This window comes from Berghia stephanieae, chromosome 3, assembly GCF_034508935.2.
Source record: "Berghia stephanieae isolate SIO BIC M18660-M18661 chromosome 3, UCSD_Bste_1.3, whole genome shotgun sequence".
In the NCBI taxonomy this organism is placed as follows: Eukaryota; Metazoa; Mollusca; class Gastropoda; order Nudibranchia; family Aeolidiidae; genus Berghia; species Berghia stephanieae.
In genome coordinates this window covers 49,889,318-49,911,082 of record NC_088362.1, presented here as the reverse complement: position 1 = coordinate 49,911,082, position 21,765 = coordinate 49,889,318, and the positions used below count along the sequence as shown (strand labels likewise).

Below are 21,765 nucleotides of genomic sequence, written 5' to 3'. Positions count from 1 at the left end.
CTTTTTAAGTCACATTTGGCCATTCTTAGGTTATTTAGATAAGTCATTCTTTGTCTTCCTCTAGCTCTCTTTCCTTCGATCATCCCAGATGTTACCAACTTTTCTATCCGTCTCTTCTCCACAGATGTCCCAGAAACCGTAACAGCCTCTTTCTGATGGTATCGATCAGTATTCTTCCCTTCACCTTCTCCAACACTTCCTCTCTACCTGTTTGTCCATGATAGCCTCAACATTCTTCTATACACCCACATCTCAAATGCCTAGCCATGGAGCTAGTATTTTTAAAATGACAGTTTGTATTACTGCTTATATTCTGACATCGTACTCACGAACTACCGTACTAGGATTTTCTCAACTAAGAATACAAATAATTTCAAATTGGCTAAATTGAAACTCCATCTGACATTTCTAAAATGGCAAACATTAAACGATAGGTACCGTCCACGCAACGATAATACATAAACCCATAATTTGTATTCGATCGTCATTCTTGAATGGCATAGCAGTAAAGGATCTGACTGGTTTGCTTTAGCTCACTCAATCCTAGAGATTTTTGCTACTTTTCAAATTTGGAAAAATAAATAATTTAAAAATGAGCATGTGCATAGACAGTTTTTATTCAACTACCGTACCTTAACATGTAAAAACTACGCCTATAATTTGTCTCAGAAAAATGCAACAAATAGGCATGGGATAAAAGTAACCCTTGCAAACTACGGTGTTAGGGTTGAGTGAGTTAAATACTCCGTCCATTATCTAGTTCGTGGTTATCAATAAAATTGTATTTTTAAAAATTCCCTTTACTCATCATCAAGGTGAAATTTCTCTTTTAGGGTCTATTCCAAGGGAAGACAGGAATACCCCATGCGTCAGCCACAGTGGAGAACCGCAAAGTGAGCTAGGGCGAGGTGAATTGCTCAAGGCCACACAACGAGGCGGATAGTCGAACTCGGTACAATTTGGTTACGAAGCAAAGACTGTACCGCTGAGCCTTGTTGTCCCATCTAGAATAGATGATTGAGTGATTAAAATAAATCAAATAATCTATGATAAAGTCAAAGGGTTCGAACTGCTGATTTGGTATCTTTACGGCATTCCCTTAGAAAAGTAGCTATATATAGTATGCTCTTGGCTATGAAGCTCAAAACATTGCCATCCGGAAGTATAACGGACTAACACACAAAACTATGTGTAACCATGAACTTTTATAGTCTGGATAATAGTTATGTGAGAATCACTCATAAACGTGGATGGCAAAAAAAAAAAAAAAAAAAACAAAAAAAAAAAACAAAAACAAAAAAAAAAAAAAACAATAATAAAGGCCAGAGGGACGTCATCTTCATTCTATCTATACAAACACTTTTTACGTTCTGTCGGAAGATGGACATTAAATTTGGAGGTTCATGAGGTGGAAAGTGGCGTTGTCTTTGAAAATAAAACTTTCAATCTCGGGTTGACACGTTGGAAGCAAGTAATTGATCGAAGTGTGAAGCAAAAGTTTTCTGTTTAAAATTTGTTAAAACGTTTTGTCATTGCACGACGACATGGAACTACGTCAATGATTGTGACAGAAATAGATTAACAATAACATTGAATTTCAGTTTAACAGATTTTTAATACACATTTACTGATGAGGTGGATTTCCAGGAAAACCCCGACGTTTATTGTTGTGGCTAATGAGATTACGTTCTACGGTTCACTGCCATTATTATACCCCCCCCCCCCCCTCCACGCTCTTTTTTTTTTTGTTATGGAATAAAATATAATGTCACCTTTTTTGGGGACTCCCTTCATATATTTTGTCACCAACTACCCCGCTCGATCAATGGGATTCAATAGTCGTACCGTCACTTCCTTCCTAATGACGTATGGTAACTTAGTAACACTGGCTCTAAACTATCGGAACAATGGCGGACGCCGTATGAAATATTTCTCCGGCCAGCTTAAAAGCGTATCCAGAGGGGAAAAAAACCATCAATTTGATCATGTTTTGACTTTTACACATTCTGATCACAAGGCATATGAAAAGGGAATGAAAAGTTCTCGCCAGCATGAAGAATAAAAAGTAAAGATTTTCTTTGTTTAGAACCAAGATGGCCGCCGTTGCCAGGCGCGTGACATCAGACTACTGAATCCAAATTGGATGTTTTTCAATATTCGATTATTACTTTATTATATGGTAAGTGCACATATTATATCTTTTTTTCACCAGCTTCAACTCCTGCCAGATTTATCAGGGACTCTAAAATTATAGACAGGGTGTCTTTTATGGAGAGCCTCGCGACTCTTTGGATTCGCATACTCATATTATGAGTCATAAGGCCAATTTCATTTGGTAAACATCTTAGCACTCTTTTTAATGTTTTATATATATATATATATATATATATTATATATATATATATATATATATATATATATATATATATATATGTATATATATATATATATATATATATATATATATATATATATATATATATGTATACACATATACATATATTCTACATATAGTTTCTACGGACTATAATTGCCGACTGAATACGTGGGTGGAAGCCACAGAAACATGTGTTTCGGCCATATAGATAGTATGCAGATGACGTCAATCGGGTCTTTAATATTGTTTTTTGCCATCCGCGTTTATGAGTAATGCTCACTGAACTGTATTAACCTTGACTATAAACGTTCATGGTTACACACAGTTTTGTGTGTTGGTCCGCGTTACTTCCGGATGGCAATGTTATGAACTTCTTAGCCAAGCGCATACTATCTATAGGTGAATAAATCCATTCATATTTTATATGTATATATATTATTATTATTATTATTATTTTTTTTTTGGGGGGGGGGGGGAGCATTTGTAATTCTTTCACTAGCTCTAATACTAATATGTTTTAAGTTTTTTTTCTCCCTTTCTTATCTTTCACGAGGAACAACTTTATGGTTGGTGATGGGAAAGGAAAAGCTTGGTATCCAATTGTGCTGTTTCAATGCATTTATTTCATCTGAAAGCTTGTCTCTTGTAAGGTTATTTTTGTTTTGTTTTTAAGGGTTTTACGGCGCTTGCAACACAATTAGGTCATATCAGTGCCAATAACAAAAGAAAAAAATCGGATAGTTAAAACATTCTAGATGTACAATTGAGGAAAAGGTAAGACAAACGGAACTGGTTCAAATAGGGAACAGATATCGATTCAAAGAGCAGTGTACTTAATTTGAGATCACCTAAAAGCCTCCCCCAGACACCAACACAAGTCCCCACGAGGAGGAATACACTCAAATGTTCACAAATCATATGTTAAGAATTTTAAAAAATGACAGTGCATAACAGAGAGATGATTTACAATGCCAAGGAAAAAAATATCATCACCCAAAACTATAACTATACATTTGACTGTTTCCCTCCCAGCCAAGGTCAGGACCAAGTACTGTAATCTCATTCCAAGACAGAGAGCAATTGGAAAACAAGGTACAGTAAGTACCTCCCTGCCCACTATGGGAGGTCGGAAACCCCACCCAGGTAGGGTTATTTAATACTTTATTTATTTATAATGATGGGATAGAGGTCGAAGCTAGAGTATAGGTTGATTCAGGAGGAGTTGGACTTGTGACGGCTGGAGGAATAGAGGTTGAATCTGAAGGAGTTGGACTTACGTCGGCTGGAGGAGTATTAATTGAATCTGTAGGAGATGGGCTTGCGTCGGCTGGAGGAGTATCGGTTGAATGGAGGAGTGAGGCTTACGTCGGCTGGGGTAATAAAGGTTCAGGCTTGCGTCGACTGGAGGATATTGTTGAATCTAGAGAAGTTGGGCTGACATCCGCTGGAGTATTGATGTTAAGCGTTTAGTTTTTTGTTTTTTTTTTTAAATCATAAAAACATCCTCCAGCTGTTTTTATGTTACCAACACATACATTACAACTATGTGTAAACTTAAACTTTTATAGTCTGATTAATACAATTTAGTGAGAACTACTCATAGAAATGGCTGGCTATAAACAATAACAAAATGCTAAGTGACCTCAATTTCGTCCATTCTAGAGGTTCAAGCTCGAGGAGTTGGGTTTACGGCGCCCGATGAAGGCGGGAGTTTAGGATTAGGAACTGATTTCGGGATTTTGAATCCAAATGTAATTCAATCTAAGCTTTATTTCAGCTTCCCCTTAGACTCTTTAATTACACTTACACTCTCAATAGGTATATTATGTTGTACCAGCCTTGTACCTTATTCAATATAATTTATTCAACTCTTTATCGACAATGTTGCCCTTGTGTTCAAGATGCAGTAGTTTGTACAGTTGAAAAATTTCGTTGTAGTTGTTTTTTTTTTTTGAAGCCATGGTTGAATTGTTGAAATGAAAAGAAACCTTCTTATTGAAAGTAGTAGAACCTATTGCCCGATTTACCTTAATGCTTTATGTCAACAAATTCTTGTTCATCTCACAAAAGTTGTATAATATTTGGGCACCCCCCTTTCCACTTCTTCTGATGTGTAAGATTGTATTTGAACGTTTTCCAATTCAGTTGTATTCCTATACCGGATGGCGTGTTGTCAGTATCCGGGGACGGAGGAAGAAAATGTCCTGAACATTGCTTTCAACATGGCATATCCAGCAAGCAAAGTTAAACCGAAATCCAATTTTATTCGATGCGAGTCCCCTGCTCGAAGCACTTTTTCGCACTGTCACTCTAAAATACGGGTGTTACTGCCAAAGCAAGGTACATATTCATTTACGCCTGCGTCAAATGGGCTGATAAGTGAGGTGAAAAGTCCCATAACCACGAACACATTGCCGTAGTCAGGTTTGCCATCAGGCCAATGCATCAATCATGCAAGCATCTTGGTTTTGTTACAAAAATGAAAGCGCTTCAGATTGATCAGGGAAATGATTTACAAGGATAAAAAAGTCATCTCTTTCAACAAGAAAAATAAAAAAAAATAATGATAACAAACAAATATATTTTAAAAGGTTTTAAGGCGTTTGAAACATATTTAGGTCACTTTCGTGCCATTAAAAACGGAGATTATAGGGGAAAAGTTATAGAGCTAAAGTTTAAAGCACAAAAGAATAGGTAAGGAAACTGGTACGAATAGGGAAAAGACAATTCCATTAGCAATCTATCACACTCTATCAATGTGCCTATATACTATTTGATGACCTAATTAAAAGCCACATCTCGGCACAAGCAAAAGATCTCGCTATGAAGGATATACAAATGCTTAGAAAGTACTAATATATTCAAAATTTAAGCTATGAGAGTACATGCTAAAGATGATTTACAAGCGAAAAATATCATCACTCAAAATTTAAAAAAAAAAAAAAAGAAACTACAATACTATATATAACTGCTTCCCTCTCAGCTAAGGATTCCAGCCAGGACCAGGAAAAAACTGAGCAATGTCAATCCTGAACAAAGACACGAGCAACGAGAAAAAAAAAAAAAAAAAAAAAGATTTAGGGGGATAGACACATGGGAGGTCAAAGATTCCACCCAGGGGATTGGCGAGATACCATGGCAGTTGTGGACTGATACTGATGGAGAATCATCGGCACCTAGTCGTAATGTTACCCTGTCCTAAAAAAACTTCCACGCACCCCACGATGACGATAATTGTAAAATTTATTGAAAACAAACAAACAAACCCAATCCCCCCCCCCCCCCCCCTCCCCCTCAATAAAAAGATACCCAACAATAAAAAAACAAACAAAAAACAACAAAACAGAACAGTTATTAAATAAATGGGATTATTATTATTATATTTTAAAATTTCACATTTTAATCAAATCGCAGTAATCGAACATTCAATCATTCAAGTTTCAGTTCATTCCCTTTCATTTATGTTTAAACTAAATCAACACAATCAAGAAGTAATATTAATATATTTGATTCAGGAAATTGGAACAATTTTTTTTCCTAAAAACAGCTGTATTACTAACATCACAAATAAATAAGATATTTAAAAAAACAACAACTTTGAAGTCAGACCAATACCCTTATATTCACATTTTTTGGAGATTTTATAAAATAGGGATGGAAAGTAACAAATCTACTTCCATATAAAAATCGAGGCAAATAAGGAATTGGGGCTGGTTGGAGAGGGCATGTCAATAGATGAGAGAGAATGAGAGAGCGCGGTGAGTCTACATTGTTTTTGTTTCTTTGTTTTATACGAATGACAATTTTTAGATCATTTCAGTGCCAGTTCAGTAAAATGAAAGATGATAAAAAAAAAAAGTCAACAGATTTAGATCTTGCATTTAAGCAGCAAAGAAAATGTAAAATAAAGGGATTTATCAAAAGTAGGTCCAAGAATCGTATATCCTGTAGGCTAATCTGAAACATCTAAAAGTCCCACTTTGACACCACAACAGAATTTCAGCTAAAAGGGACACTCTCAAATGTTTATGACCCATGAAATATCCACCCGCCCAATGGAGAATTCCATTCATCATCGCAAGATGAGTCTATTTACAAACAAATCAATAATATAATAATAATAATAATAATAATAATAATAATAATAGTGACACACTAGTAGATCTCCATTCACTAACAGCTCATCCTTTGTTTTATAATGGTCAAAAAAGAAAGAGTGAATCAAACTTGGGTTTCATATTTATCTAACTTCAAATGAAAGAATTTGTGAAAAAAATATTTACAATCTAGAATATAATGGTCGTTTGATTTATTTTTAAAAATAATTTTAGAAGCGCATGTGTCCTCCACTTGTAGCCGTTACAGCCTGACATCCAAAGCTATGAATAAATTGCTTTAGTCAGCTATGAGAAATGTTACCCCATTATTCTGTCATAGTATCTGCTGATTGTTGTCATTTTCGACACAACCTACACTTCATTTCATCCTACATGTGTTCCATGTGGAGCAGATAATGTAAAACAGTGGGCCATTCTAATACTTTAATCACCACTCATGCCATATAATTTTTGGACCATACGCTGTTGCCAAATTAAAAATATTTTAATTCAGTAAAATGTTGCCAAATGTGATAGAACAACGTGTCTTAGTGATCCCAATTACAGCTTTCTTAATATGTTCAGAATCGTCCTCCCCTAGAATCCTTTGCAATCCTGTTATGTACCTTGCGGTGGGCAAGGCAGGGCTGCCAACCCAAAGAGGTGAAATAGTGTTCTATCATTAGGCCAAAAGAGGAAGAAGATTAAGAAAAAGAGTGTGTAACAACATATATTTAAGAGACAATCATAAACAAGAGGAAAGGTGATATTTGAAGACATAAAATACATTAACTATTTTGTTCCTAGACAAAAAAAAAAGAGGTAAACTTCTTCTACAGCACAAATAAACAGCAAAAATTAGTGGAGAGAACGACCTTTTGCAAACGGCAACCAACACCTCTGACCTGAAGGATCTCTATATTTTTACTTATGCTAATCTTACTGGCTGACTTCAGCAATTACAGAAATACATATGATCTTATTAGCATCAAGTACAAAAGCTCAGAAAGCATTTCATTCTTGGGAGCTTAGTCATGGCCTCATAAAAATGATGCATGACAAAATGTTACGAACTTGTGCTCCATTTGTAACACATGGTCAACCTTATCTCGAATAATCGAAATTCCTCCCAGTGATGCCAGTGGTGTTAGAACAAGAGATAGAGTCTTATGCTATTCCTGTGGATATTAAAAAATGCAATAGCATTCATTCCAATACTGGTCCCAGGCATAGAAATCGCCTTCCATCCTGCTCTCCAGCTAGTCGCGGAATCTATATTTTAAATAAAATTATTATATTTCATTTCCCCTGTGGAATTCTTCAATCATACCTCCCTTGGTGTCATTTGTTGTCTATTTAGTTTGTTTTTAAGGGTTTTACGGCGCTTGCAACACATTTAGGTTATATCAGCGCCAGTAAAAAGGAAGAAAATTGGATAGTCAAAAGTTCTAAAATTACAATTAAAGCACCCAAGAAAAAGTAAGACAAAGGGAACTGATAACAAATGGGACAATGTAGATTTCCAAGAGCATACCACCAATGTACTTAGTTTGAAATCACCTACAAGTCTCATCCGGACACAAGCACAAAATCCAACATAGAGGAATACACTCAAATGCTTACATTATACATTCAAAATAAAAATAATAATACCCAACAGAGAGATGATTTACAAGGAAAAAAAATATCATCTCCCAAAACAATAACTATGCATTTGACTGTTTCCCTCCCAGCTAGGATTCTGGCCAGTGCCAGGACAAAACCAAGTAATCTCATTCCGAGACAAAGACAGAAAGCATGTTGGAAAACAGATACAAGGGGATAGAAGACACAGTATGTACCTCCCTGCCCGCTATGGGAGGTCAGGATCCCCACCCAGTTGTCTATTTAGATTACAAGCTTAAAAATTATAATTTCAATTATGCACTCTTTGTTTATGTTTTTTTAAACATAACTGCTTGCGCATCAAAACAAATTAATCCAATTCATGAACATCATGATCTACAACTTTCTTTCTTACATTGATTCACATAAGTACACACAGACACAAACATTTTAGCACAAACATGGACACAATTACATACATACATGTCCATGCTCCTCGACACTCAAAGGCACACATGCATACACAAGCACACACACACACAAACACATCCAACTTAAAAATACATTATGGAAATATTTACAACGTCCTATGCACAAATGTAGATAATAATAATGTAATAATCTAACAACCAAAGACCAGTCATCATCATCGTCATTTATATAACAATGTTATTGCACAGACAATATATAATTAAGATATCACTACAAAACTTACATTGACACATAAAAAAACAAAACTATTATAAATAAGGACTGCCACAGGCATCAATCATATAAAACTTGTATTCTCTGAGAAAAATCTGATTTCCAACAAAAGAATAAGATCAATCTAAAACACAAGTACATGATTTCCATCCTGTTTTGATCCAAAACATTACGAGGACAGCTGTCTCAATCCTGGAGCATAATGCTCAGGATATAAAAATGGAATGCAGTTTACAGCCAGATCCAATCAGAACAGTGTACAATCTAATGGGATTTTTAAAAAAATCAATGTCTCTCCAGACACTTTAAGACTGGACCAGACCAGCACCTAGAAAAATAAAATAGTAGACAATACAAATGACGTCTAAGTAGACTTAGTGTGGGTGCGTGGTGTATGTAACCCCTTTTGATCACAGTTGCTAATGGTAAAGTAAGATAAAGAGTAATGTAATTCAGAGAAAGAACTGAAGTAGATCCAAGATCAATAAAGGGTAAAGAAGGGAAGAATTGGTTCCTTCACGCTGAGTTTTACACTGTCAAAGACTATTATTCCAAGTTTGTTTTTTTGTTGTCTTTTTTACACCAAACAGTGCATGCACTCCAATTGGAATATAAATATTTATAGACATGCATCATAGTTTTCCACTTATCTCTATCATTAATCAGTGTAATTTTCATTGAAATCGATAGCTATTTGTTTACAATAGGCTTGTCATTTGACAGAGGATACTTTGTCCAAGCAAATTTTGAGACCATTTTAGGATCAAATGGCATGTCTTAGTTATGGGAACCAGGTTGATCACATTTCAGCGAGATCTGAATTTTGAAGTCTATTACTAAATGGGGGGGTATACACAAGGGATAAATAATTCCTTTATCTTTCCTTTTATGAATTGGCCCAGACTCTAAATAAATAATTACAAAAACAATAAATGCTTCTTTATTCCTAGTTCAGCATGGAATGGCGATCGTAAATATTCCTCCGTTGTTCTTGGACAGTCCCCTTCCACTTCTTCTGTTCTTTGGTCACAATGTTAAGCAATGAACGTTGACGCGCAGATAAGGAATCAGTGAGTTGTGACTGGGAGGAACTTGCTTGATCTTCACCCCTCTGAGACAAATCCTCCTGAAAATAGGGATTAAAGAAAAAAAGATAATGAAAAATATGACGAGGAACCTTGTCATTATTAAATCTAGACCGAAGCATTTCATAGAAACAGCTGAGCTAAAATGAAGACTTGATAACAAAATGCAAACCTAATCTTTCATATTTTCACGATACATAAAAGTTATTCACCAGTCAAAATTCAACGACCTTCATTGGTAAAAGATAATCATAACAATAGTTTTGATGTTTTGTTTGTTTTTAAGGGTTTTATGGCGCTTGCAACACATTAAGGTCATATCAGCGCCACTAAAAAGGAAGAAAATGGGATAGTGAAAAGATCTAGAATTACAATAAAGCATACAAGAAAAGGGAAGACAAAGGGGAATTGGTTCAAATAAGAAACAGGTGTAGATTCCAAAAGCACTCTATCAAAGTACTTAGTTTGAGATCACTAAAAGTCTCATCCAGACACAAGCACAGGTCCCCGTTAAGAGGAACACACTCAAATGTTTTACAAATCATATATAATATAAAGAAAGCATAATACAGTGCATAACAGAGAGATGATTTACAATGAAAAAACTATCATCTCCCAAAACTAACTATACATTCGACTGTTTCCCTCTCAGCCAGGACCAGGACAAAACCAAGTAATCTCATTCCAAGACAAAGACAGAAAGCATGTTGGAAAACAGATATAAGGGGATAGAAGACACAGTATGTACCCCCTGCCCACTATGGGAGGTCAGGAACCCCACCCAGAATAGTATTGATGATTTCCACCAAAATTCATAGACAATAAACATGGAAGGGATGGTATGATGAGCAATTGACTAATTAGCAGCGAGAATTTATTAAAATATCTTGAGATTGAGAATTATTGAACTTGACAAGTCAAGTTTTATCACATTCTACTTTAGCCTTAAACTTTGAATTGAATCAAGACTTGGATCCTGACTCATTCATTTATTGACTTTAACTTATTAAAATGTCTAATCAATCACTTGTTATTGTTCAAACTGAAAAAAAAAAGTGTCAGTTTTAGCAATTATTTACTTAGCCATCACTTATTATACTTGAAGTTAAATGCCCCAGTCAGCATGTTTAAATATGCCGTAACTTTTTCCAATTATCTACAAGGTCTGCTGATACAGACAGCCTTGTATTTAAAAAAAAATGGGTATATGAAATGTCAAGAATGCAGACAATCCTCTATTTAAACTTTTGATCACATCAAATCAAATAAGTTACAAATTGATTTGTGTTCAGAAATCATCAGTAAAACAGCTGTATATAATTTTATTCTTAACAAAGACCACGATTTACAGCATCGGATTCTTTTTTTCTTTTAATAATATATATATCTTTAAAATAAATGCCATGTCTTGAAGACTTATTAATTACAATTGTAAAAAAAAAAAAAAAAACAGCGTATGATAAACAGTAATATATAAAAGAGAAAGCTCTATGATAAATGAAATAATGAATAAAGAGGAATTGCATAAACAATCAAATTAGATAAAACAAATTGCTGCGACTAAAATGCTATTATACCATCATCATATTAAAAGCACCAACAATAAATGTCATAAAACTGGCTCCAATCTAGGTTCAGATATTTGCAGTTCTGATAACAATGCAATTACAGGCTTGATTTAACATTGTTGTGATCTAAATTTAGTATTATACCTGAGTAAATCTGATGATAAAAATAGAATAACAAGGAATCATAAATTTGAGTGGAAATAATCCACCCCCCCCCCCCCCCCCAAAAAAAAACAAACACAAAAAAACAAAAAAAAAAAATACACCAAACAAAAAAGTTATTATTAAAGTAAAACTTGAATTAATTTTATTTAATTTTTGCTCATTCTTATGTTAAATTCAATTTGTGCTATCTGATTTCTATCGACACAGGCTAGCATTTCTGTCAGAGTAAGAACACAAAGGGGAACAAGGAATGAAAATTCAGAAATTAAAAAAACCAAACAACAGAAGACAAACTAAAAACCCAAGAACAAAGAGAGAGAGAGAGAGAGAGAGAGAGAGAGAGAGAGAGAGAGAGAGAGAGAGAGAGAGAGAGAGAGAGAGAGAGAGAGAGAGAGAGAGAGAGAAGGGGGGGGGGGAAGCAAATGACATAGACAGACTGTCTACACCTACTTATGCTATGGACTAACAGAAGTCAATATACAGATATCAATCAGGTTCCCATTAAAAATTTTTAATAACTTGGGGAATGCTAAGTCAGGAGCAAAAACAACATCAGCAACACCATTCTCTCAAAACCATTGTTTTTATCGGAGTCAAAGATGACAAAAAGAGATATTAAAAAAAAAAAAATTGATATTGCAAATGTTTGATAAATTAGAGATAGGAATCCCCATGCATTATAACTTTCAATCCACAAACAGGAATAATTTATTATTAACAAAAATCACTTTTTACTTTTATCCCTCACGACTAAAAGGTTTATTTCGAAATATAAACTAAGGTGACTCAAACTAATTTAATAAAACAAGCAATAGGGGCTAAGTTTCTACCTTAATTTATCTGGTTATGACTAAAGATCTATTGTTTTAATCAACAGAAGACAAACAGTGAAAAGATGTAAGCTTTATTGAATGAAGCGTACTATCTTGGTGAAAATGGTCAGGTTCAAAGTCAAACTGGACTGAAAAATATACCTGGGAGGCATTGGTGATACTGCTAGTTTGTTGAAAAATGTAAGATATACCAATTTAGAGTAGAGTCGAATTCTGCGTTTTACGAGTTGACCAATTCATATCTTTTTAAAAGATTAATGCCAATTAAGAAACATTATTATGCATATCATTGTTAGGCTGATGACCTGTTACAAGGCAGTATTCATAGTATATAATTACTATCAATACCACTCTGGTCACTTGTGACAAACTAGCACCATCAAGAGTATAGCGACATTAAGGGGGAGATAGGCAAGGGAGAGAAAAGGAAACAAATATTTAAGCAAAATACCCAACTGATTATAAAAACATAAAATGAAGCGAAACAAAGCCCAGATATCCCATTTTCAGCATGGCAATAATATTAAAATGGCAACTAATTTCAAGCAGACAGTTCCAATAAACAATGCCTTATCCCTGCTGTAGTTTGAGTAAATTTATTAACAATTATATATCGTTTTCAATGGATTGACTGGTAGAAGAGTTGAGCATGATGCAAGCTTATAATTTGTCAAAACAATACATACTGGAGTGATAGGAGCCGTCGAACCATATAATTTATTACATCCACAGCATCATTCATTCCTCTGAATATGTCTTTAAAATCAACAAAATGAAATACAAACCAAACAAGTTGGAAGTAAGTTGGAATATTTTTCTTCTTCCAGACGGTTGTCCTATAACTCAGCATATTCAAAGTTAGAGAAGTAGAAAACAACACAAACTATTTTTCTTTAAAAAAAAAACAAAAAAAAACAAAACAACACAATTATCTTTAAATTTTCAAGGGCCAAAATTGATGCATAAATTTTTTGCTCACTGGCTCTATGGATTCATTTTTTAACGATGAATAAAGCAGGAACGTGACTGATGGAGCCCTAAACTCCAGTTCCCAATAATTAATTATATTCCCATGCAAGGAAACAGACCCGAAGCAAGCATATCTATGTATTCATTCTTCAAAGCTTAAGCAAATAAATATCAGTTCTGATGACAGCCATATGAAGTATTTCATATGATGAAGCAATTCATCATTGCAACAGTACCAAAACCATTTTGATATCATTTAAGCCTTACGTGCCAGCCGTGGATTAAAATAAATCTACTACATCTATAAGAGAAGTAAGGTATTAGTTAATATGGAGACAGTGATACATATATATGGTGTATGTAAATATGTTATATATTTTCAGCCACTGAAATGAGGAACAGATGATAATACAAACTCAAAAGGGCCATGAACACAGTTAAAAAAAAAAGAAAAAAAAGAAAAGAAAGAAAAACTGAAAACCTCGTATTCATCTTGCGGCTGAAACAAGAAATTACATGAAATTAAATAATAATAATAAAAATAATAATAATAATAATAATAATAGTATCATAATAATAATATATAATAATAATAATGACAATAATAACAATAACATCAAAAATAATAATAATAAAATTATTATTATTATCATTAATAATAATAATAATAATTTTTTTTTTTTTAATAATAACAATAATAATAATATATCAATAATAAGAAAAAGATTACAAGGCAAAATTAAAAGACATGATGTAAGATATGAACGATCAGAGGCAACAAAAATCAAATCTGTATTCCCTTAGCAGAAGGAAAAACAGACCAAAAATTAAAAAAAAAAATAAAGGAAAGAAAGAAATGAAATGAAAAGAAAGATAAATCAAGATTGAAGACCATGTTGTCTTTTACTGGGATTTTAAGGTACTCGTGACTCTTCTAGGTTATTTCAGTGCGATTAAGAAAGATGGTAACGCAACAATAAAATGATAACAGATGTCAAGTTCTAATCTCTAACAGGTGTAAAATATAAAACCATGCAAAACCTCCCCTTTAATATTGTTTGTCCTAAACGTAGTGCAGTTTAATCTAATACTAATACACTTGTTAATTGTTTTCCAAATGCAGGAGGGTTGACATGAGACTGGAATAGTGAAATTAATTATCAGAACTGATGTGTATTGAACCTTAACAGAAAAGGTTGAATTCTACTGTAATCTGACATCCTCCTATCCTTCAACGATCTTTTGTAAAGTTATAAATTATGGTGTCGTATGATACCAATATAAAGGAAAACTTTAAAAGAGGAAAACAGATGCAATAATAAAACAGATTCAACTACAATAATAAACAAGATGTTGTGTGGTGTTTGTGCAACATTACAATTTCAGAAGACAGAAACACTTTTCATAATTTAATTTGCAAACTTGAAATTTCGTCATCTATGAGCCATTATCATTATATGTTGATTATTTAAAAAATGCATCAAAGAAAAAAACAAGAAAAATAAACAGAACGAAGAATAAAAACCATCTTCAAAGGACAAATAGTGATTTACACACGAATGATTATGACAAAAGAATGCTGAGAAATGTTACCATTTGATTTTAACATAGATTTTCAAGGATAAGGATATTGATTACAGTAATAATAATAACACAACCTGTCACCACCCTCTACAGAAAATTGACTTTACATCCATTACCTTTGATAAATGCCACAGATATGTGAGTGGTGACACCAAAACATTCTGTTAGACAAACAACCCTTGAAACAAGACATGCTTTATTGTTAGTCCCAAGTAATAACATAAGGAAAACAAACAATCGACAAATTACAACAACCACATAACAACACGTGTAAACAAACCGAGTTATCGGATATGGTCGAGTTCAGCGAGTGTGAATGCTAAAGTTAAAGAGATGGGGGAAGGGTGGGGAAAATTGATTAAAGTATAATTTAAAAAATCGTGAAACAGTTTGAATTTTAAAAGCTGCTTCAAATGATTAAAAACAAACAAACAAAAAAAAAACCAAAAAAAAAAACCAAACAAACAATGAAGTCTGCCTTCCTCAAAAACTGGCATTTCAGCTATTTAAAAATTATTCTATTCAAATTTATGAGTTTATTAGAAAAGACGTCTGTTGTTAACCAAAAAAAAAAAAAATCATATGGCAAATTATTAAGACCAGAAACCTAGGTCGGAGAGCCAAGTAATATATGTGTTCATAAATAATCTTTATGTAACATAATAATGTAGCCAAAAAGATATTCTCAATTTGTTATTATCATCTATTGCAAAGAACCTCCAATACAGTACCTTTTCTGCTTTTACCAACTCAATCACAAAAAATAAAATAAAAATTTAATTTCATCTTTAATAGTATTGGTAATAGAATTAATGTCTTGGATTTAATGAGACCTTATATAAGTCTGGCTGAGTCAAAGGTCCACTATTATATTTCGATGACACATTAAAAGAGATTGGCAAATGGAATGTATGTCTATGAGTGTGCTATGTAATAAGCGTGGATAATTGTTCGCCTTGGCAATAAAAAATAAATTTATTTGTGTCAACAGAAGACCTCATACATGCCATATTGTAATTACATAAAATGGATTAACAAGTTTATTCAATATTATAGGAATGTCTTCTGTTATCAAAGTTTTATGAATGTGTTCGTTAAATGGTCAAAATAAAGATAAGAGAAAAATTTCAATCCACCTAAAATTCTTATGGCTCCAATGCAAACAACGCATTTCCATTCATTATATTTTTGATAAGATTCATCCTGAAGGGATACTGTTGAATCTGATTTTTTACACTACAGCATAAAATAAATCTATCAAAAACAAAACAAATGAAGAGATGATAAATAAAGACAAAAATAAAACAACAAAAAGATCCTCAATGTAGTGATAATAATTTGATACAAAACCCCAAAAAAGTTTTAAAACTAACAAGCAATATCATAAACAGACAAAAAAGTTCAACAACAATATGAATAAAGCATAAATATATACATTTTAAAAAACCAGTACACAAACAATGAACTTTTAAAAAATTAATCAAGCACTCAATAAAAGATATTTTCACATAATAAAAAGAAACACTTTAAAAGTTCATAATACTACACACCTTCCTCCATTAAAAAAACAGTTAAGAATAAAGATAATGATAATAGACCTTACAGCTGTTTTAAGGATGAACATTTTAAATTTGTGGTTGTATACTTTAAAAGACTGCTGGAAACTTAAAAACAAAACCAAGAATAATTTATTCAAATATTCATAACCTAATTCTACACCAAAAAAATAAAGGTGCAAAATAAATAACGAAACAAAAAGGGAGGGAGAGGTAAGAGAATAATGATGAGAAGCCTAAAGACGATGACAATGATGACAACAGTGACAAAAATGAAAAAAATAAAAGGCTGTTTGTAAAGAGAGTAGCCAATCTAATTACCAAATTCACCTCCTCGTTGGTGTGTTGTTGGTATGACTTGGCTGGTCGTTTCTGTAGCAAGGGGTCCAGGCATAGCAAGAATAGCATGTAGACAAACAACAAGGACACGACACAAATGATGAAGATCACCACCACCTGGAGGTTGAGAAAAGATCAAAACTTGAATATAAAACCTTTATCATAAGATTTTAGGATATCATTAACAAGCTGGCACTCACATTCAGTTCTTATTTATATGAAATACGACTTTGGCAGATAAAACCTGAGAGAGAGAGAGAGAGAGAGAGAGAGAGAGAGAGAGAGAGAGAGAGAGAGAGAGAGAGACAGAGAGGGAGGGAGAGAGAGAGAGAGAGAGAGAGAGAGAGGGGGGCCGTGTAAATAAAGCCCTTATCTTTATCAAACATTACTCCTCACTCAGGTATAGAAAATTTATCTCTCTAAGCCAAAGTGGTCCCAAAAAAAAAAGTCCTTTAGGGCCATTCAACCCATGGAGCCGGAATTTCCATATCCCGGTTTCTACAACTTGATACTTTACACCAGAACTAAGAGACCTAAGAGAGTGGACAGAAAAGAATCTCCACTTCACCCGGGATCAATCTTTGTCTTTTGCATGTGAAGTGAGTGCTCTACCAACTGAGTTATTGGGACCACCACTTTTCTGTTCGATCTGGTGGGAATTACTTTGCCACAAACTTTCTGCTATCAAAAAGGGTTAGTAGCAAGTAAATATTATTGGTGCTTTCTAAACAAAAGGAAGCCAGGATAAACTTTGGCTCCATAGGCCCCGTGGCTCTGAGAAAAACTACTTTTAAAAATTCATTTGAAGGGCACTGAACATTGTCAAACTGTAGCAATGTGCAGTATCAAAATTAAATAAATGCATAACCATATATCTGTTTGATTTTACCATAATTATCATAAATTGTCGCAATGATTACCTTAATGGTCGTTGTATTGCGAGTTTCTGTCCGACATTGACACAAGGAACAAGGCAAGTTTGGTGATAGGGGTTTCACTACATGGTTACAATCACTGGGATTGAAAAGAAAGCATCAGATGTATAATCGTATCATGAATAGAGTCATTAATTAACATGAATGCCAATCAAAGTATGATTTTACTGTCCAATGACATCCCGCAAATGTTACTGACACAGCCAATGAAATTAAAATTAAAATCATCAACCATCAACAAATGGCTAATAATAATAATAATAATAATAATAATAATAATAATAATAATAATAATAATAATAATAATAATGAATTACATCATGAGGTAATTCTGGTCAATATGTCTAATTATAGAATAAGAAAAGTTATTATGTAATTATAATCAACAACTAACAAAGTGTCTGTCACATTGAAAGTACTGAGCATGAATATTAAGTAATTTATTAAGCCATAACCCATCATTACCCCACCATTCAATTTTATGAAGTGTAATAGGATGGGACTAGATTGAACGTGACCACTTTTAACCTCGTCTAGTTGAGGGGATATTAAAAAAAAATTATTGACTACTGACCACTGTTCACTTCTGGTGGTGTTTCTATACACAGTCCTGGACTCTTTCCCGCTAGTATCTTTTGTCTTGGAGCAAACACATTTACAACGGGTATCTTCAAAACTGGCACTCTGGTAGAAATGGAAGACATACTCACTGAGATTAATCATCTACTAACAAACATGTCTGTGTTTGCATATCCAGCATAAGCAGTAAACAAATACATTTGCATATTACACCGTTAGTTAAATACCATCTGGGGTCAAGCTTGTTTGAATCCATATCATGTGATTGCAGAGTGTGTGTGGATTGCTGTGAATGGTCAGCCCTCAGCTTGTACAGATGATGAAAAATATAATGAAGTAGTAGTGGCATTTGAGTAAAATATAAGGTAAAAGAAGAAGAGAGAGGAGGTCGAAGAGGAGGAAGAGGAGACACTGTACTGCCTAGGATCCCTTCAGCTTTTTTTGTCTTCGAATTAGCTCTACACGCTTGATCAATTGTGCCATCACAGAAAGTATTAGTTACCTTTAACGTTTATAGTCTTATTATTGAGAAATCTTGTGAGGGCTTATCACACGAACAACAGTAGAAAGAGCAGAGGCAGAGTAAAGTCATCCTCCTCTATTGTTTGTAAACAACCACATTAGTTTTGTCCAAGCGGGCCTGAAGGAAATATGTCACAAATTTACCAGGCGCTATTATCCCCTGAGACCCTACCACAAGCGCTATTTCCTACAGAGTCCATACCAAGCGCTGCTATTACCCATTAGGTCCAGGGAGGGGGGTGGGGTGGTGGTGGTGGTGATGTGAATAACGACCAGCTTATAATTGGCACCATGAATAACTGTAACTACAAGGGTGAGTCAAAAAGTAATGGGACAAATGAGTTCATTTGGCTCAATTGTACACTTACACATGTACTCATTAACCCAAACATTGAAAAGTTTCATTGTTATGGCAGTTCAAAATGGCTGCCCCCACGAATATCCGTCAGTGACAGGAAGCTGTCATTGAATTTCTTGTTTTCGAAGAAGAAACCTCGAGTAACATTTATAAACGCCTTGGGAAAGTTTAGAAAAATCAGGCATTTTATTGAGGCAGTGCAATCCAACAATAACCTGAAATCCCATTAACCATGCCTTTGTCTGACAAATCTTGTTATGGTCGCCGTCCAAGCAGTGTCAACTCAGTGAACCAAATAAAGACATAAGCATTGAGATTGATCAGATCTGATAGAACTTCTCTTAATGGTACAAATAGACATTGAATCGATTGAAAGCAAGAATTCCTTGAGTTAGACCGGATTTGGAGATGGAACAAGAGAACAAGTGCTGTTTCTGAAAATGTCCTTCCACACACAAGTGACAAGTGTCAGAAAGGGGGGGGGGGGGGGGGGGGGGGGGGGGGTAATCGATGGATAATGCCGTCGCACCCTCCGTTGTCACCAGACTTGACACTTTCAGGGTTTCCATCTTTTTGGTCCACTGAAGGAGGCAATGGTGGGACATCGCTTTGAAGATGATAAAGAAGCCGGGACAGTAGTGAAAAATTGGCTGAAGTGAAGAAGAAAGTTCAGTCAATTGAGTCAACGTAGGCACTTTGATAAAATTTTCAAGCTCAAAATATCTTGATTTGACTTGAAAAAACATAAAATTTGATACCTTATTTGTTTCTCTACGACCTACGGTTCCAGGTTCCAGAGTTATTAATATTTTTCTACTGAAGTTTTTTGTCAATTCTACAGAGAGAATCTGTGATCTCACCGCTGCCTCAAAACCATTATCTCGCGGCTATCGTGAAATTTTGAGTCTTGCAGTCAACATGGCCCACTTATTGTTTTCAGTAATTTTGTTTCAATTAAAAAATAAATGGTAAGTGTTAGATATCATTTTAAAGGTCAGAAAATAAGCTTTATTTTCATATAAATCATTTTCATGTATGGAAAGTATGGAAAAAATTAAGGATAAATGAAAATGGAAAAAAATATGAGGTTTTTGTCCTAAAAAGTGGGGTTGGTGGCGGGAAAAATAAAATAATGAGCGAGTGTATCAATTTTGATGAAATTTGGCAGAGATATTCTTCAATTAATTGTCTATCGATGTATGAAGTATAATTAAAATGTATCCATAATTTAAAAAGTTCTTATAATTCAAAAATTTATAAATTTTTATTACATAAGCTTTCTGAGAAATATAAATATAATTAGGAATTAAGAATGAAATACACCGTTAGAAAGCTTGTTTTGTGCCCTTTATAATGATACCAAAATTAGTCACATAGGTTCACAAATAACGCCATGGTGACGAACACAATAAAGGGTCAAAAATAAAGTTCCAACAAACGAGTTTCACCTTACAGTGAGCCCATCGGCGGCCACTGGACTGGAGTTATCAAAGTGCCTAACGCAGTTTTACTTTTACGAGGACAGAATATAACAAACAACGTGGCCTTACTGATTACTGTGGCTATCGAGAGAGGTGGAGACTATGTTGAGACGTAGCATTCTACTCGGCTAATGCATAACTTTCATTTGCGGTAAGATACACCGAATTGATTCAATTTGTTTTAAAGCTGTAAAGTAATAGTAATAAACAGAGTCCCATTACTTTTTGACTCACCCTCGTAAAAACGAGTCTTTTGTTTTACGTGACACTACCGTAGTACAGAAAAGCGTAGTGTTTGTTATCACTTTACTTACATCAACCTCCGACGGCAAAATGGTCAAAGCAATAATAATGAAGGCAATAACAAAAATGGCAATCCTTGTCATCTTCCAATTCAAGCACAAGAAATAATATCTCACGAGACTAAATTTCACAAAAGAACCATTTTATTTCTCCCCGGATGTTGTGATCGTGTGTGTTTCAGGGTTGCCAGATTATTTTTCAACAAAATGCCAGGGGAAGACTCAAAAAATGCCAAAACACTCAAAAAAATGCCAAAGTCTGTTGACTCCCACCCCCACTAAGAAAACTACTCACTTTTGATAGACAATTTATTATCATATCCTGGTGGCTTGCGTGTTTTCTTTTCTTTTTCTTTTTTTTTTTTTTTTGAATCATACTAAATTTCCTGTTGGGGTAATTATTTACCTACTGACTACTAAGTGGAGTGCTAAACCACTACACCACGGTTGGATTTTAAGAATGAAAAAGAAATGTGAAGATGTTTGTTTTTACGCGTTTAGAAATAATTAAGAAAAGGTGTCATTTGAAGTATAATATACAAGAAAAAAAAATGCCAAATGAAAATGCCAAATGCCAAATGATTTTTCGAATGCCAAACGGTTTTTAAAAATGCCAGATTTTTGGAATCTGGCATTTAAAATGCCAAACTGGCAACCCTGGTGTGTTTCCATTGAAATGCTGGGTGTCGAGGTGTGTTACTGTTT

At 34.1% G+C, this 21,765-nt stretch overlaps 1 protein-coding gene across 6 annotated transcripts; it reads right to left on the bottom strand.

Annotated features, from left to right (window-relative positions):
* Positions 1-5,728: 5,728 nt before the first annotated feature.
* On the bottom strand, positions 5,729-21,746 carry LOC144967928 (proton-transporting V-type ATPase complex assembly regulator TMEM9-like). Of its 6 annotated transcripts, none has more exons than XM_078905708.1 (7): positions 21,730-21,746; positions 21,073-21,240; positions 18,393-18,502; positions 17,804-17,897; positions 16,866-17,000; positions 15,269-15,307; positions 5,729-9,910 (listed from the first exon to the last, which is right to left on the bottom strand). In XM_078905708.1, exons 2-7 carry the CDS (start codon positions 21,142-21,144, stop codon positions 9,731-9,733), a joined length of 630 nt encoding a protein of 209 aa, XP_078761834.1. In that variant the 5' UTR covers positions 21,145-21,240; positions 21,730-21,746; the 3' UTR covers positions 5,729-9,730. The 6 variants fall into 6 exon arrangements, with proteins under 6 accessions (XP_078761834.1, XP_078761836.1, XP_078761835.1 ...); XM_078905710.1 differs by lacking the exon at positions 15,269-15,307 and adding an exon at positions 13,886-13,903; XM_078905709.1 differs by having other exon boundaries at positions 16,875-17,000.
* Positions 21,747-21,765: the final 19 nt, after the last annotated feature.